The 16887-nt window shown below is 43.5% G+C and overlaps 1 protein-coding gene across 2 annotated transcripts in view; it reads left to right on the top strand.

Moving 5' to 3' along the window:
• The window catches only part of nf2b (NF2, moesin-ezrin-radixin like (MERLIN) tumor suppressor b), an 85931-nt gene that overhangs the window by 11113 nt on the left and 57931 nt on the right, over window positions 1-16887 (top strand). For both annotated transcript variants that reach the window (XM_083649229.1, XM_083649230.1), the window contains exons 5-9: window positions 7501-7584; window positions 7808-7876; window positions 8020-8102; window positions 13364-13439; window positions 13780-13917. In XM_083649229.1, coding sequence (XP_083505355.1) covers window positions 7501-7584; window positions 7808-7876; window positions 8020-8102; window positions 13364-13439; window positions 13780-13917 — 450 coding nt within the window. The remainder of the gene's footprint in view (window positions 1-7500; window positions 7585-7807; window positions 7877-8019; window positions 8103-13363; window positions 13440-13779; window positions 13918-16887) is intronic.

The raw sequence follows: 16887 nt of genomic DNA, 5'->3' as shown, positions 1-16887 counted from the left end.
TCACCCGATCATAGTAGATCGGCTGAATCTATTATGTAAATTTGCAATCCCGCATCGCCAGCAATCAGCGCGAAAAGGACAGCGTTTTCCCCCATCCATTTTTCATGAGAATGGCTGGGCTGAGAATGGCGTGACAAGTTAAAAAAATGCTTTCCTTCCTCTAGCCAGGAGAGCACTGTTGCCACTTAGTGGGTCGGTGGAATGGGTTGTAAACGTTCGGTGGCTCCAATAATTATATAAGAGATGTAAAAGGGTTAGATGCACAACCCACCGTCAAAAAAAAAAAATCGATGCCAAAAACGTGTAAACACGTTGTTGGCAGGGAACAGCTGGATTCTGAAAACGTGTTCATACGTTGTTGGCAGTGAATGTGTTAATGGTATTTTTTTTTTTTTTTTTTTTTTTTTTTTTTGTGTTTTAATGTTTAATTACCATATGTAATGCTCCCATTTATTAACATTTCAACAAAACAACATAACACAACACCACCTGTGTTGTTATTTACAGTGCACACAGTGTCATACAGTGTGGTGAAAAGAGGGCAAGAGAGGAAATTAAAACAGAAGTGGATTTATAGTTAGAAAGAGTGCTAAAAAAGAGAGATTTTTTTTTTTTTTTTTTTTTTTTGGAAAAAATCCATAGATAAGCCGCACCGTTATATAAGCCGCAGGGGCCAAAAAAGGCCAAAAAACGGGAAAAAAGGTGCGGCTTATAGTCCGGAATTTACGGTAGTTAAACTAGGACATTTAAGTGGCTTGCATGAACATTAGGGGTGTCACGATACACTCAGTTCACGATACGATACGTATCACGATACTGGGTTCACGATAACGATACGATACGATACGATTTTAACAATATTTTTTAAAACTTGAATAATGACAATATATGACTGGAAAAGTAGTATTTTATTTGAAATGCACAAATACAAAACATGCTGTTGTGGGAAATTGTTATTACAATAACAACTAGAAAAAACATGAGATTGGAGATAAGGCTTATCTTGAAATAGAATGAGTTACACCGTCACTTAGATTTACTTTGAACTAAAAGGTTTCTCAGCAGTATAAATTCTCATTATGCATCTTCAGTTTTTCTTCAAACTCAAACAACAAGACTTTTCTTAGTCTATTTTTTATGCATCTTCAGTTTTTCCTGTCAAGTAAACAGTTTTGCCAGAAACTCAATTGAATGGTTTCTCTCCTGTATAACTTCTCATGTGTCTCTTCAGAGACTTGTTCAACTGAACTACTTTCCACACATTGAACTTCAACAAACAAAGACGTTTCTTTGTCTACTTTAAAAAAAAAAAAAAAAAAAAAAAAAAATTTTTTCACGATATGAGATTTCATCTCAACGATACATATCGTGACGTTTTACTATCGCGAAATTTTGTGGGACGATATATTGTGACACCCCTAATGAACATGGCTTAAATCTGACTTAGTTAGACTATGGAGTCCTGGAGTAAGCCTAAATGAGAACACCTGGGTCAAGCCTCATTAGGTTAAGTAGGAGCAAATGCTGTCGGTCTAATGGTGCTCAACAAAACCCAGAATAGAATTGAAAACACCATTACTGGAGTGAATCTTGAGTCCAAACAATGGCAGAAGCAAAAAGAACTCGCTCAAAAAACTATAGTGATAGTGATTGTGGCAAACCATCCAGTTATATGAGCGATCAGCCGAGCAGCATTTTGGTAAACAAACCGCGTCACTGGGTGGCAACGGAACCCTATGCAGCCCAAGTGGCGCGAGGCTTGAGTGTCTGACTCTAGCCGACTAACTCTGTTTACATTTTAAAAACTGCAACAGTTCACACAACTTTAACACGACTAGGGATGGGCATCGAATTTCGAATTTTCGAATAATCGTTGTTATTATCAAGGTCGACTTTTATTATTGAAATTCGAAATTCGAAAAAAAAAAAAAAAAAAATTTTTTTGAGTGAAATGTTGCATTGTCTCCCCTGATTCTAAGTATAGTCAAATCGCTTGGTTTGAGCAAGTAAAACAATTTTTATAAGCATTTTAAGCAAGGTTTATGGAAAAATGAATGGCGGATGAAATCCCATGAAGAGGGAGAGGGGGTGACTTTGGCACCCCTTTGGCACTCAGACCTGAGCCTACTACCGTAAATTCCGGACTATAAGCCGCGGCTTTTTCCCCGTTTTTTGGCCCTGCGGCTTATATAACGGTGCGGCTTATCTATGGATTTTTTCAGAAAAAAAAAAAAAATACAAATAAAATCTCTCTTTTTTAGCACTCTTTCTAACTATAAATCCACTTCTGTTTTAATTTCCTCTCTTGCCCTCTTTTCACCACACCGCGGACACTGTGTGCACTGTAAAAATAAACAAAGGTGGTGTTGTGTTATGTTGTTTTGTTGAAATGTTACGGTAATACGGTAAATGGGAGCTTCCTCAAACAGCCAACAATCCCCTCTGTGCGTGAACCCTTACATATGGTAATTACGGTAAGCAAACGGCCACTCGGTGACCTCCAAAATCGATGGATTTTACAGGTTACACAGCTTCATCAGCACATTTTATGTGCATTGCTTTGCTGCTTGTTTTTTCGATTATTTTTTTGTAAAGCACCTTGAATTGCCTTTGTGTATGAAAGACTTGACATCATTGGCGGAAATCAACCGGTTACTCCTACCGGTTCAAAGTTCATCAGCAGCCCGGAATCACAACAAGACGAGCAGTAGAAGCAACTCTCTCTCACTTACCATGGGGAAGGTACGCAGAAATTCACACGACGCAGCTTTCAAGTTGAAAGCAGTCAATCTCGCATTAAAAGAGGGAAATAGAGCAGCAGCGCATAACCTGGGCATCGACGAGTCAATGGTGAGGCGTTGGAAGGTGCAGCAGGAGGAACTGTCTCAGTGCAAGAAGACCAAAAAGTCCTTCAGAGGTCATAAAAGCAGATGGCCCGAACTTGAAGATTCCCTTGAAGATTGGGTGTTGACCCAGAGAGCAGACGGCCGAGGCGTTTCCACGGTGCAGATCCGACTGAAGGCCAAAACAGTCGCCACCGAAATGAAAATTGAACATTTCATAGGTGGCCCATCTTGGTGCTTCCGATTTATGAGACGAAAGGGACTGTCCGTCCGGGCGAGAACTACTGAACAACTCCCTCCCGACTACCAGGAGAAAATCACAAACTTCGGCGAATTCACACAAAGGAAGATCACGGAATATTATAGGAGTGTGAAAACATCCACAATCACCAACGGGTTCCAAAAGGCTGGACTGCTGCGGGATGAAGAGGATGACGCCGCCACAGCTGGCGCTGAGGGCCGTCAGAGGCTTCAGAGGCTGTTCGATGCCGACACCGAAGAGGAGTTCGTTGGTTTTGAGTGACAATGAAGGAGAGAGGAGAGTGGTTGACGAAGCCACCCTGAACCTGTTCGTTTCCGACACTGAAGATGAGGACTTTGGTGGTTTCAGTACGCAGGAAGACGAGGATTAGTGACTTGACTTCTCTGGTTACAGCCGTTTCAGGATCAGGATCAGGATATACTTTATTGTCCCCGAGAGGAAATTTGTCTTGGACAACAGTGCTACATACAGCTGCATCATAAAAAAGAAGACAACACAAAATGACAAAATAACATAACAGGAACAACAACAAAGGTCTACACATTTTTTCGTGAAGAAATGCTCCTTACATATGAAGTGCATGGAATTATATTGCAAACTGACCCGTCAAAGGAAAAAGACCCATATAATAAAGAATTGCACTGAGGATAAAAAGATGACATGTGCAAAGAAATGGGCGGGAGACTAGATAAAGTGATCTGTGCTACTGTGCAAAAGTGGCTTACAAATTAAAACAAATGGTGATAAAAGCAATTTGATAATAAAACCAATAAAATAGTAAGACCACAGCATGATCACGTTTAAAGAAAAATGGTAAAGTGCATTATTGAAATGAAAAAAAATTTAAAATAATAATAGAATAAAATAATAAAAGGATTCAATAGAAAATTATAAAATTATAAAACAGGTCCCATGAGTTTTTTAGATTTAAGCAGGTCGTTTGTTTAGGAGTGTGATTGATGTTGGGAGGAAGGAGAGCTTGTAGCGGTTAGACTTGTACCTACATGCTCTGTATCGCCTTCCGGAAGGTAAGAGTTCATATTCTGAGAATAGAATATGAGAGGAGTCATCCAGAATGCGATAAGACTGCTTGATCACAGCTTCCTCAAAGATTGATTGAAGGGACGGGTAGTTTTTTATTCCTATCACCTTCATAGCGGCTTTCACCATCCTTTCGAGCTTAGATTTACTTTGGATGGTGAGGGAGCCGAACCAGGAAGCTAAGCCATATCTGATCAGGCTACCGAGAACGGCATTGTAGAAAGTTAGCATGTTTGTGCTGCTCACTCCGAACAATCGGAGTCGGCGGAGGAAGTGGAGCCTTTGAGCAAGTTTTCCGCACAGGAAATCAACATGCATACTCCATTTAAGTTGGTTATCAAATTGAACTCCCAGATATTTATATGAACCGACCTGCTCAATTTCAATATCATCAATGATAATGGGGGCGTGTACACTCACTCCACGGGGGTCAAAGATCATCTCTTTGGTTTTGGAGATGTTCAGAGTGAGATGGTTTTGTTTACACCAGGCCCAGAAGGAGTCAATCTCATTGGAATACACTGATGGGCAGTCACCAGCTCGCAACAGGCTTAAAATAATAGTGTCGTCAGAGAATTTGATGACAAAATTGTTGGGCTGACTGCTTCGACATTCATTTGTGTAAACTGTGAATAGAAAAGGGGAACTCACAGAACCTTTGCCTGTTGAGTTGCCGCTGGGGTTCTCCCCGTAGCGCCTCTCCCGTCCCTTGCGCAGTGCATGCATGTGATATCCATTCTCCTAGCCGATTGTCACATTTGCCCATGTACACTGTAGGTCATTTAGAGGCACCAGTATTTCATAATCAGTTTAGAAAGTTCCGTGTATGGATTTAATTTTAACGTTATACTTATAGCCTACTTCGGCTATGGGCGGAGGGCAGATATGCGTTCGCTATGACGACCAGGTGTGGGCGGAGGCAAGTAAACTTAAAGGGCAACGTTTGCTGCACATATAGCCTATTGTTGTGTGATTTTGTCTGGGGATTAGTGACCTGACTTTTGTTTTGTTTTGTTGAAATGTTAATAAATGGGAGCTTCCCCAAACAGCCATCTCTTTCCCGACAATCCCCTCTGTGTAGGAACCCTTACATATGGTAATTAAACATCAAAACGCCCCCGGCTTATAGTCCGGTGCGGCTTATATATGTAAAAAACAGTCAATTTTGCTGCTGCGGCTTATATACCGGTGCGCCTTATGGTCCGGAATTTACGGTAAATATTTAATGAACCACTCATGATTGTCAAAACTGTTTTTTATTTTCGAAAATGTCAATGTCATGTAACATGTTCTTTACTTCAGTGGTGCAATGCTTGTTTGAGCTAAAAATCCACAGCAGAAGCTTTTTATATTAATTAATAAAGCCGTAGACTTAGAATCAGGGGAGACAATGCAACATTTCACTCACAAAAAAAAATAAAAATACATTTTTATTTTTATTTTCGAATTTCGAATTAAATTCGAATTTGGCCAGCGAATTTCGAATAGTGTTTTTGCTAGAAATGCCCATCCCTAAACACGACATGCATATATTATACAACAAACTCTTGAGCTAATTCTGCTCTCATTCAGAATGTCAAAATATAAGCGATGTGATGTATAGTTTTTGAGATATTAACATTTGTTTGGCACAACTCATACTATTGACTGCCGCGGGGTTCCGCATTTCTGGGTGGCAAGTGACGTCACGCTGATTCGTCCTATAGAAAGTAAGAACCATACTGCTGCTACTGAGCAAAAGAAGAAGAGAGCTTGGGCTGCAATTTGCAGTGAATTCAATGCCTCAAAGTGATCAGAACGTATGGCTCATTTCCACCACATATAACAGCACAGTACAGCTCTACTCGATCTGGTATTACTCGGCTCTACTTGATATAGACTGTGTTTCTATAGCAAGTTTACTTGCCTCCGCCCACACCTGGTCGTCATAGCGAACGCATATCTGCCCTCCGCCCATAGCCGAAGTAGGCTATAAGTATAACGTTAAAATTAAATCCATACACGGAACTTTCTAAACTGATTATGAAATACTGGTGCCTACATGGGCAAATGTGACAATCGGCTAGGAGAATGGATATCACATGCATGCACTGCGCAAGGGACGGGAGAGGCGCTACGGGGAGAACCCCAGCGGCAACTCAACAGGCAAGACCGCGGCTTTGCCTGCGGCCTAGCGGAGCCAACTACAAAGGGCTTCCCGAGGAGCGGACTTTTTTCTCTCTCAAAACAATTGAAAACCACCGCATGTTAAAGCTGAGCAAGGAGATCGATTTTATTTCACCAGAGCCGAAGGCAGCAACACAAAAGAAATAACTTCTGGAAATAACCGAAGAGAAGGTAAGCCCCACTAAACTGGTATCCAGCATTGTCAGTAGATGCCTACAGTAAACACGATTCTGCCTGACCAATCAGTCGTCTGCAGTTTTTTCACGTCACCGTATGGTACCGGGTCCACAGCCCTAGAACCTCAACAGAGCAGAGACCAAAAGCAGCACGACTCAACCCCGACTCAACCCGGGCTATCCACGTTTTTGATCGGTGGAATGAGACAAAAAAGCGAGACGAGCTGTGCGGGGCCGCGTTGATACCAGCGGTGGAAATGGGCTATTAGAGAGAACTGGGTACAGGCCTTCCTCTTTGAGACAGAGAGGAAAGTCTAGGCTCAAGCAAAGTAATGATCTCCAATGCATTTTCTTTGTACATACGAAAGCGGTCTCGGAAAGTTATTTCATCAAACTGATTCAATGGATTAGTCCTATCTACAAGTACTCATCTGGCTGGCCCCTGTAGTGCATATTGGTCTTCATTTAGATATTCCAAACAGTCCGTGCTCCCTTTCACAAACACTACTAAGCACAAGTTAAACCTGCCGCTTTGCAGGATTAATTTAAGCTTCAATTTAGTCCCAGAGTAGCTTTGATCCACCCTCTTGCAATCGGCTTTGTTTAATCCAGAACAGGCTACATCTACGACTATTTTAAGATAAGGCTGTGATTTAGAGTTAAGCCAGCTCAAACGGCATTTTAGTCTGGGACTAGCCTTAAGCCTTGTCTGCGAAACCACCCCAATATGTTCACTGTCTACTCGCGTGTCGTAGGACTAGACTTTGTTATGTGCGTGCACGTGATCAATGCGCATGCATGTTAATGAGCAGGGCCTCAGGACGTCAAGTTCGCACAGGGCCTCACCCAACCCCCCCCCCCCCCCCCCCCCCACGACGTGCCTGGGCATATCTGCCCCGGCTTCTCAGGAGATGAGCCTTGTGTCCGCATAATTTACTTTTATCTCTAGGCCAAATTGGTGAACTTGAATTTAACACTTCGGTTTAACAACTGGTTTACAACTCTTTTATAGGTGAAAAAGCAGATATTAGATGAAGAGATATTCTGTTCCCCTGAAGCCTCTGTTCTGCTTGTATCATACGCTGTTCAAGCCAAGGTAAGGAAGTCCTGCTAAGTTAAAGTTCCCTCACTGTTATTTTGACTCTTGCAACATACAATTGCAGTATGAGATACCAAAAAGGTGCTTGTCGTGCTTACATCTCATAACATTTGATCCATTAATTTATGCTTTGTCTATGTGTTTGTTTTTTTTGCTTACGTGGAATGTTGCACACCCCTCCATCTTTTGTTATCTGTCTCACTCTCAATCTCATTCATAGTATGGGGACTATGACCCAAACTTTCACAAGCCCGGGTTCTTGGCCCAAGATGAGCTCTTGCCAAAAAGAGTAAGTAATAGAACTGCGGTATATGGTTTTGTTTGTTAGATGTTTTTTCTTCCAGAAACTGTATATACTGTACAGTGTTGTAGTTTGTGTGTGTGTACATGTGTGCTATTCTTTCCTTTCCTGATCCTGTGTGTGTTTCACAGGTGCTGATGCAGTACCAAATGACAGCTGACATGTGGGAGGAGAAGATCACAGCTTGGTATGCTGAGCACAGAGGCATCGCCAGGTAGGACTGACCCAGACTGGTCCTCACAGCATGGTTGTTATAGCTCTTGGAGGGCAACAGTGGAGATGAACACTGGTACATAGGGTGTAATCCTAGATCCAGCAGTTTAAGTCTGTGTGTTTAATGTCTGTCTGTGGTCGTGAAATCCTTTTGAGAGACTGGTGTTGGCCCACCCGAGGGATGCGACAGGGACACCTGCTGTGCCCTTGCAGTTTGCCTACCGGGCAAACAGGTTGGTAGATGATGCGGTCAACATGGGACATACACCAGGATCCTGTTTTTGTGGACTTCAGTTCGGCGTTCAACACCATCATTCCAGAAATCCTCCGCTCCAAACTCACCCAGCTCGGTGTGCCAGCCTCCAACTGTCAGTGGATCATAAACTTCCTGACAGACTGTAGGACGCAGCAGCTGAGGCTGGGGAAGATCACATCCTGTATCTGAATAATCCGCACTGGCGCCCCCCAGGGGTGTGCGCTCTCCCCCTGGTTCCTCCTCCTCTGCACAAATTACTTTACCTCAGGGGACCCATCCATCAAACTCCTGACGTTTGCAGATGACACAATGGTCATCGGCCTCATCCGAGATGGCGACGAGTCTGCACTCTGCATAAAGTGCGGTCAGAACAACCTTGAGCTGAACAAGCTCAAAACTCTAGAGATGATGGTGGACTTCAGGAGGAGACTTCCATTACTGCCCCCCCCTCACCATATACAACAGCACTGTGTCTGTGGTGGAATCCTATAAGTTCCTGGGATCCATAATCTCCCAGGACTTAAAGGAGAACTTACCTCCAAAACACTTTTTTTCAGCTTTTAACCAATATATATGACTTTGGGGGTGATGTGTGAAGAATTCTGGTCAGAATTTCCACATTTGACACCAAACTGTTGCCATTTTACCATTTGTATCATTTTTCAGCAGCATATCTGGCATAAGCGCCCTCTTAGGGTCAAAGACTGCTTTTTTTTTTTCTCTCAAATGAATGGGATATTTGACACGTCGTTACGTCACGGTGTTCCCAAAGACTATGGTATTTCAAGATAATTACTCCCTTACCCCCCCTGTACCCTTTCAGCTCCTCAGAACTCCAAGCCTATTCTTATTGAAGTTTGCTCTTAAAATACTGAACCAAACGTCGTCAAAGTTGGCACATGTCTTAATTATAGTTAGTTTCCCGCTGAATGTGTCATTACTTTATTGATATCTTACCTGGATAAGCTCGAATGATGATGTTTATATTATCAGTCCGAGTTGCAAGCACTTTCTCCAGCCCAGGCAGGCGAGAGTCGTACTGTTACATGGACGAGCCCCAAGCTCCGCGGGCGCGCGCAGCAGGCCAGCAGCAGCTGGGCTCTCTGTGCTCTGAGCAGCAGAGAGAGCAGTCTGATATTTCCGCAAACAAATATGGTCGCAGTTTAGCGCACATGTAAAATATAACGCTATACTACGACGTGACAACGTGACAAAGCTTCTCTAAACATATCGGCTAATATAATATCATCACTGTGTACAAGCAACGCCAACTTTTATGGAAATCAAGTCAGCAGAGCAGAGCGACTGGCTCTGTCTGTGTGTGTGTGCTGCTCGGGGGGATTCGCATGGGAACAGTGTGAGGAGGAGGAGAGCTCTGCGCTGCCTCCTGCGCCCCCCCAAAACGCAAATTAAAAACGGATTTCATTGCGCGGTTTATCTCTAGTTAGACGAGGGAATTACGTGGAGAAATCTCGCATTGTGTTACCCCAGAGCGAGAGGTTTGTCCTCACTGTGTGCTGTGTGCTGCGAGCAGCGAGGCTCTTAACGTAAGTTTAGACAAGCCACATGCAAGCCACGCACACACACATGGGACAAAATGGGACAAAAATAATTAAATTTCTAGTTCGCCACTGAATGGCCAAATTGATATAACTATCAACCATTTCAGGATTTTCTGTTTCCATACAGGCCACCAGCGTTGGCTAATTGTTGATATTTATAAAGATATCGCCCCTCTCAAATAAATTATTTTTGAGGCAGTAGGCAAACTGTAATGGCGTCGATTTCCGAAAAAAAATCTTGACTTAACACAGCCAAAGAGTCTAGTATAGACAAGAGTATATGTCATTTCTTGGTTTTTTCCATAGGTATTTTCAAATCACTGTTCTAATACATATCTAGGGGGTAAGTCCTCCTTTAAAGTGGGAGGCCAACGTATAGGCACCGTCACCAAGAAGCCTCAGCGGAGGTTGTACTTCCTGCGCCAGCTCAGGAAGTACAACCTGCCTCAGGAGCTGCTGATCCAGTTCTACACTGCCATCATCCAGTCTGTGCTCTGCAACTCCATCACTGTCTGGTTTGGTTCTGCCACCAAAGAGGGGATGCACAGACAGTCAGAACTGCAGAGAAAATCATCTGTGTCAACCTGCCCTCCATCCAAAACTTGTACTCCTCCAAAGTCAAGAAAATGGCAGGAAAGATGATCAGTGACCCATCTCACCCTGGCCATGATCTGTTTGAACTCCTCCCCTCTGGCAGGCGCTACAGTCACTGTATGCCAAAACCACCAGACACAAAAACTGTTTCTACCCACAGGCCATCACTCGATAAACACTTAAAGGAACACTGCCCATTTTCAACCAGCTTTGTATCATTAGAACATCAGTAGTATATCAGAAAACTGTAAACTATTTTGAAGTCTGTCCTTTAATTTGACAGTTATTGAGTGTTAAAGTGTGGACCAGTGACATCACTGGTCCACACTAACTCAAATTAATAACTCATTATCTCAAATCAACTCTCAATAACTGTCAAACTAGATGACTGTTTTGAAGTCATTCATCTAGTTTGACAGTTATTGAGAGTTGATTTGAGTTAATGAGTTATTACTTTGAGTTAGTGTGGACCACTGGTCCACACTCAATAACTGTCAAATTAAATGACAGACTTCAAAACAGTTTACATTTTTCTGATATACTACTGATGTTCTAATGATACAAAGCTGGTTGAAAATGGGCAGAGTGTTCCTTTAAACCAGCAGCCACTTGAACACTTAGCTTACCCTTACTGTGGAATAATCAGAATCAGAATTATTTTATTCAACCATAGTAGGGATGGGCGCGAGTACTCGGGTACTCGAGCACTTGTTCATAACGTCAGTACTCGAGTAACATTTCTGCTGTTCGGGTACTCGCCCCACTCCCCACCCCTTTAAAAATGGTCTGGAAGAGCTACGCACGCATCGTCATGTGGATCTGGCAGCATGAACTGCACGGCCGGGCGTCAAGTCAGCCAGAATGTACAAGTACGTCATCCGCTTTGTTGCTTTCAAAATAAAACGCTTATTGTAACCTTATTTATTTTGAGTAATGCGTTAAAGCCACAGTTTCACACCATATAACATCACAACGAGTATTTTGATACAAGGATGCTGCTTCATTCGTTGAAAAACCTTTTCTCCTCCAACGTGCATCAATAAGCTATTTACTTTTGTTTAAGTAACATTATTTTGAAAGTTTTAACCGGAAGTTTTCTAGCTCTTCCCGAAAATGGTGGCTGGAGATATTCTCCCGAATGAGAAGCACGCTTCTTCATAGCGCACGCCCAATAAAACTCATTCAAAACGTTGCACTAGTTTACTGACTACACTGTCGTTTCCCATAACGTTAGTCACAAGAAATGTGGAGAAAGAATCACTTTTTGGGAGACAATCGCATCATGGTGATCACTATTTAGCAACAATGGACATGTATTGGAAATACCTTCGCTTGTTTCACAACTTGTCTGCTCCAAAGCGCTAATGCCATCCATCGGAGATACTGTCTGAGGTAGGCTTTAGATGTTAGCGTAGCGTCACCTAATATCACAGTCAGTCCCTCTCCTGACAAAAAATGCTCCAGGTAGCGCTTTTTCCATGCAAAAGTGCAAATGTTATGTGTGAACAGCCCCATAGCCTACACAGCAGATTACCCCTGCTCAGTCATTACCATAGTAGTAATCACACAGCCCACGCGAGTACTCGAGCACTCGTTCATAATAAAAGGAGAGTACTCGAGTATTTAAATTGCTTAAAGTCCCCATCCCTAGACCATAGTATGTTTGCACATACGCAGAAATTGTCTTGGTGTAGAAGGTGCACACGTTACATGAGATATAAACCACTCAATACAATACAAAAAGAACAACTGTTTTTCCTCTTCTCTGCCTACCTGACGTCCTCTGGGCTCCAGGGTTGGTCAGCTCCCTTTCGCGTTCCAACATCAACATCTTTATATGATTTTATATCAACAAAAAAACAGCCCCCAAAATATGGTGGGGACGCAATTCCGGGGGGGGGTGCAGAACTCGGCATAACACTCAATAACCCCGCGTGCCAAGTCATCTGCTATTCTCCGTGCCCTGCAAAATGCCATCTGCGTGTAGCGCAAACGGGATTTGGGTGGTCTTAACCACCAGAATTATTCACAGCTGTGGCCTGGCAATGCCTGGGCGTTACATCAACCAAACCAATCAGATTCCCGTCTCGCGTTCCCTTTAACACAGTTTGTGTGATGCATGCTGTAATTCTCTCCATGCGTAATTTGGAGATCTCACAACAACCATTGCATCATATACCTGTTAAAAACGTCTGTGATTTTATGCACTTCGGGTTATTTTGTTGACTGGAAAATCGAAACGTGTTTGCAGGGACATTTGATTGACAATAATATTGCAAGTAGGCAGCATGTTTGTGGCTCTTTACGTGTGATAAAAGTTTTTCACTGAATAATAGATTATTGCCTCACAGATAATCTGCTGTTACCAAATTTTAGCAGCAGAATTTGATGTCCTGGCATTTGTATTTTAATGGAACATCGTGCATAATGACGTATCCAAAATGAATTCCACTGCGCTGCGCAGCGTGGAGAATAATGGTGCGCTCAAGCGCAGCAGGGTATTTTGCACTAAGAGCTGTTTTAGAGGTACTTTTCAGAGCTCGTCTTAACGCAAAGAATTGCGCGCATGCCGACGATAGCAGAATGCCATCTGTGTTCCCGCATTTTGCAGGGACACGCCTGGTTTGGCATGGGGCACGCCTACCCCCATGCACACCCAGTATAATTATAACGGGCGTAGAGGTATTTAGCACGGCATGGAGAATACCATTGCGCTTGGACACACCCCCAATTTGCACTGCGCTCGGCGTTAAACAAGTGCAAGCGCAAAAATACAGCTTTTACGATGATAGGGCTCCCTGTGTGTGTGTTTGATATGCCTCTTCTATATTATTCACCCCCTCCACACAGGGACGAGGCTGAGATGGATTACCTGAAGATCGCCCAGGACCTTGAGATGTATGGGGTCAGCTACTTTGCCATTACTGTGAGTGAATGTGCCTGCCCTTGATATTTGCTAATTTAATTAAGCCTCACATGGTATTATAAAAAATGCAACGTCAAGCATTTGCAATCATGGTGTCCTGGTGGCTAACGTGCCACCAGGTTACCACGGGTTGCCACGGGGGCTCGGTCCTTCACACAGCCGATGCGGTTTGGGTCCGGTATGTCATCCCCTCTCTCTCTCTCTCTCTCTTCCTACCTTTCCTGTCTGGCTACTGTCCTGTCCTATCTAATAACTGCAAAAAGTGTGCAAAAAAAAAAAAAAAAAAGCATTTGCAATCATATTTCTTTTCTATCTCTGTTTTGTTCAATCACATTGACAGCAAAATAAGAGGGACACAGACCTGTTACTTGGAGTGGATGCTATGGGTCTTCACATCTACAGCCCGAACAGCAAACTCAACCCGAAGAAGTCCTTCCCCTGGAGTGGCATCCGCAACATTTCTTACAGTGAGAAGGAGGTAATTACCGCCAATGGACTCTGAACTCAGACAGTTGACATTCTAAATGTTATGCCACAGCACATTCACATCATATTGGCAGAAACAAAGTAATGGGATAACATCTAGTTGCTACACCATGGAAACGTTCACCAGTTAAACTTGTCGGAATGCCCGCATCCAATTATTTATGAATTTAAAATAACTATAATGAGCTACAGCAGACATGACTTCTTTTCATCCTTAGCGTGGATGGTCTTACTCTGAATATAGGATTTGTATTACCTTGGACTGCAATGTTTGCTGCTTGCAGACTCCCACAATTCAGGTTGTGGAGATATCAGAGCTACAAAAAATAAATTAAAATCCCTACTTGTAATTACCACTAGGAGGCTGACGTGAGAAGCTTTCCCGCTTGGCACCCATTAATGTCAGCATCTGACATTATGTTAATGCTGGATTAGGCATTTTCCTCGAGTCAGTTCTCTGTCTCTGAGAACTCAGCTAGAGACTGAGGACTTTCTCCCAGCTTTCGTCCTTAAAACTGGGTGGACACAATTTAGTTTAAAAAAAATACTGCATCACAGAACCAATCCACAGTCTTCATGCAGAAGGGGCGGTGACATGCAGAAGTTGTGTGCTTGTAAACAGATAAAACAAAATCAAATAATGTGACGTTGCTCGGGACATCCATTCGCAATATTTTAAAAAGTGCTCTCTGTGTTACAAAGTTCTTCGCTGTATCTCCAGTTTGTTTCACGAGGCAGGATAACGGGGGGAGAGCGTCATTTCCATTTTCATATGAGGCCATTCTCACCGCCGCTAAACAGCTATTTTGGACAAGAAGTCCCCAGACGATTGGTAGGAGCTCTCCAATTGAGACTAGGCATTTCACTGACATTTGATCCAGAGTGATGTCAAATGAGGGTGGCACTTAAGCAGTACACATAGCAGTTTATTAGGAGTGTAACGGTACACAAAAATCACGGTTCGGTATGTACCTCGGTTTTGAAGTCACGGTTCGGTTCATTTTCGGTACAGTAAGGGAAAAAAAATGGCCAAACATAAAATCGCTTGCTTATATGGACTTTTGTAAACAACAACTTGCATTTTTTGAAGTGAACACTTGATGTGGCGGTCGCTGGTGATTAAGCTGGGGTTCCAGTCAGTCTCTGACTCTGACAAAATCTACAGTATTTTTATTGTACAGCCAGCAACACCAAAGGAAGTGGTACAGTAGGGTTGTGCCGATTGGCGATGGATCGTATATTGCCGACTCACTGGCTGAAATGACGATTGATTTTCCCTAGCCGATCTCGATCGCCCCCGCTCCCCATGTGTGGCTGCTCCCTGACAGCAGAGATGCGACGCAGCAGTGTGACTGAGCAGAGTGTGTGTTCAGACCAGACCATTAACAAACGCTACTAGCCTACTGCATTCAAACATGTTTCTGATGTCCGCAACTAGGGATGTTCATCAATTGTCGAAAATCGATAATTGATCGTTAAGGAATGGAATCGATCCTGTGGAATTTGGATCGTTTTTTTTTTTTTTTTTTTGTATCAAATAAAATGGCTGAAACTATCAAATTTGATTTTCACTACGTGGTTGCAACCAGGAGAGGGCGCAATTGGACAGACAGAGAACAATGAACAGAACACCTCTGTGGGTGTGGTCTAATTGCGCTGCAGTGAGAACTGAGAAGGGGGTCTGAGAAGAACAGCAACAGAGGAAATGAAGCGTGCGAGGCGAAGTTTTGTGTGGGACCATTTCGAGTTAAAAGACGACGTCGTATATTGCAAGAACTGTGATGTAGTTTATAAGTACAACACGACTACGACGCCAATGATTCACCACTTGAACAGCGTACATCCGAGCCTGGTTAACCAGGAAGATGACGCCGCCGCCTCGTCGTCGTCTCAGCCCACCATCACTGCGGCGTTAGCGGGGAGGAGATGTGATGGCCGGCGTACAGAAAAAATCACCCAGGCCGTATGCAACCTCATCGAGACAGATATGCTGCCCATAAATATCGTTGAGGGCAACGGTTTTCAACACCTGATGAACGTGATTGAGCCAGCGTATGAGCTTCCCTCACGAAGCACTATTACCAGGCGGATTGAAAAGCGCTTTGTAAAGCGAAAGCAAGAGCTGTGTGACCAGCTAGCCACAGCCCAGTGTGTTGCGCTAACCACTGACTGCTGGACCGCCTTGACCACCCAAAGCTACATCACCATCACGTGTCACTTCTTTGATGACGGCTGGAAAATGAAGTCAGTGGTCCTGCTCACTGAAAGCCTGCCAGGCCGCCATACAGCCGACCACCTTGCTGAAAAGCTGAACCAAGCTGTGGAGGAGTGGGGAATTGAAGGCAAGGTTCAAGCATGCGTCCACGACAACGCCGCCAATATCACCGCTGCCAACAACCCCACCAGAGTCAACTGGCTATCTGTTCCGTGCTTTGCGCATACGCTGCAGTTGGCCATTAACGATGGATTTGCGCTATACCTGCACCGTGTCATCTCTGCTGCTGGCAAACTCGTTAGCCACTTCAATCACAGCGCTGTGGCAAGCAACGCGCTGCTGGCCAAACAGCAACAGATGAACCCGAATAAAAAGGAGCATCACAAGCTTGTTCAAGATGCGGTTATATAATTTGAATTAAGACTACAGTAAGAGAGGTGTGGCCCAGCTGCGTTAAGCACGCACATATTTTTTGTTTAAGAGTTAAACATGCAAACGTGCAGTCTGCAAAGTAAACACCAAATGTAATGAACAGCCTTGTTTAACTCATTCACCGCCAATGACGTCTTTGACGTGTTATCAGAAATAGCCCTCCCCGCCAATGACGTGTTTGACGTGTTTTTGTTTTTATGAGTGCAGCGCATAGTTGAAACACTTACCCAGCCTGTGACATAGTTTCGGGTCCCTATCCTCAAAGTCAAGCCGACAGCACGTTATCAAACACATACCGCAGCTGTTGTTTGAAAT

Source organism: Poromitra crassiceps (genome assembly GCF_964638095.1).
Source record: "Poromitra crassiceps genome assembly, chromosome: 1".
NCBI classification, from domain to species: Eukaryota; Metazoa; Chordata; class Actinopteri; order Beryciformes; family Melamphaidae; genus Poromitra; species Poromitra crassiceps.
The sequence above is the reverse complement of the archived record's forward strand: the minus strand, read 5'-3'. Positions and strand labels throughout refer to the sequence as shown.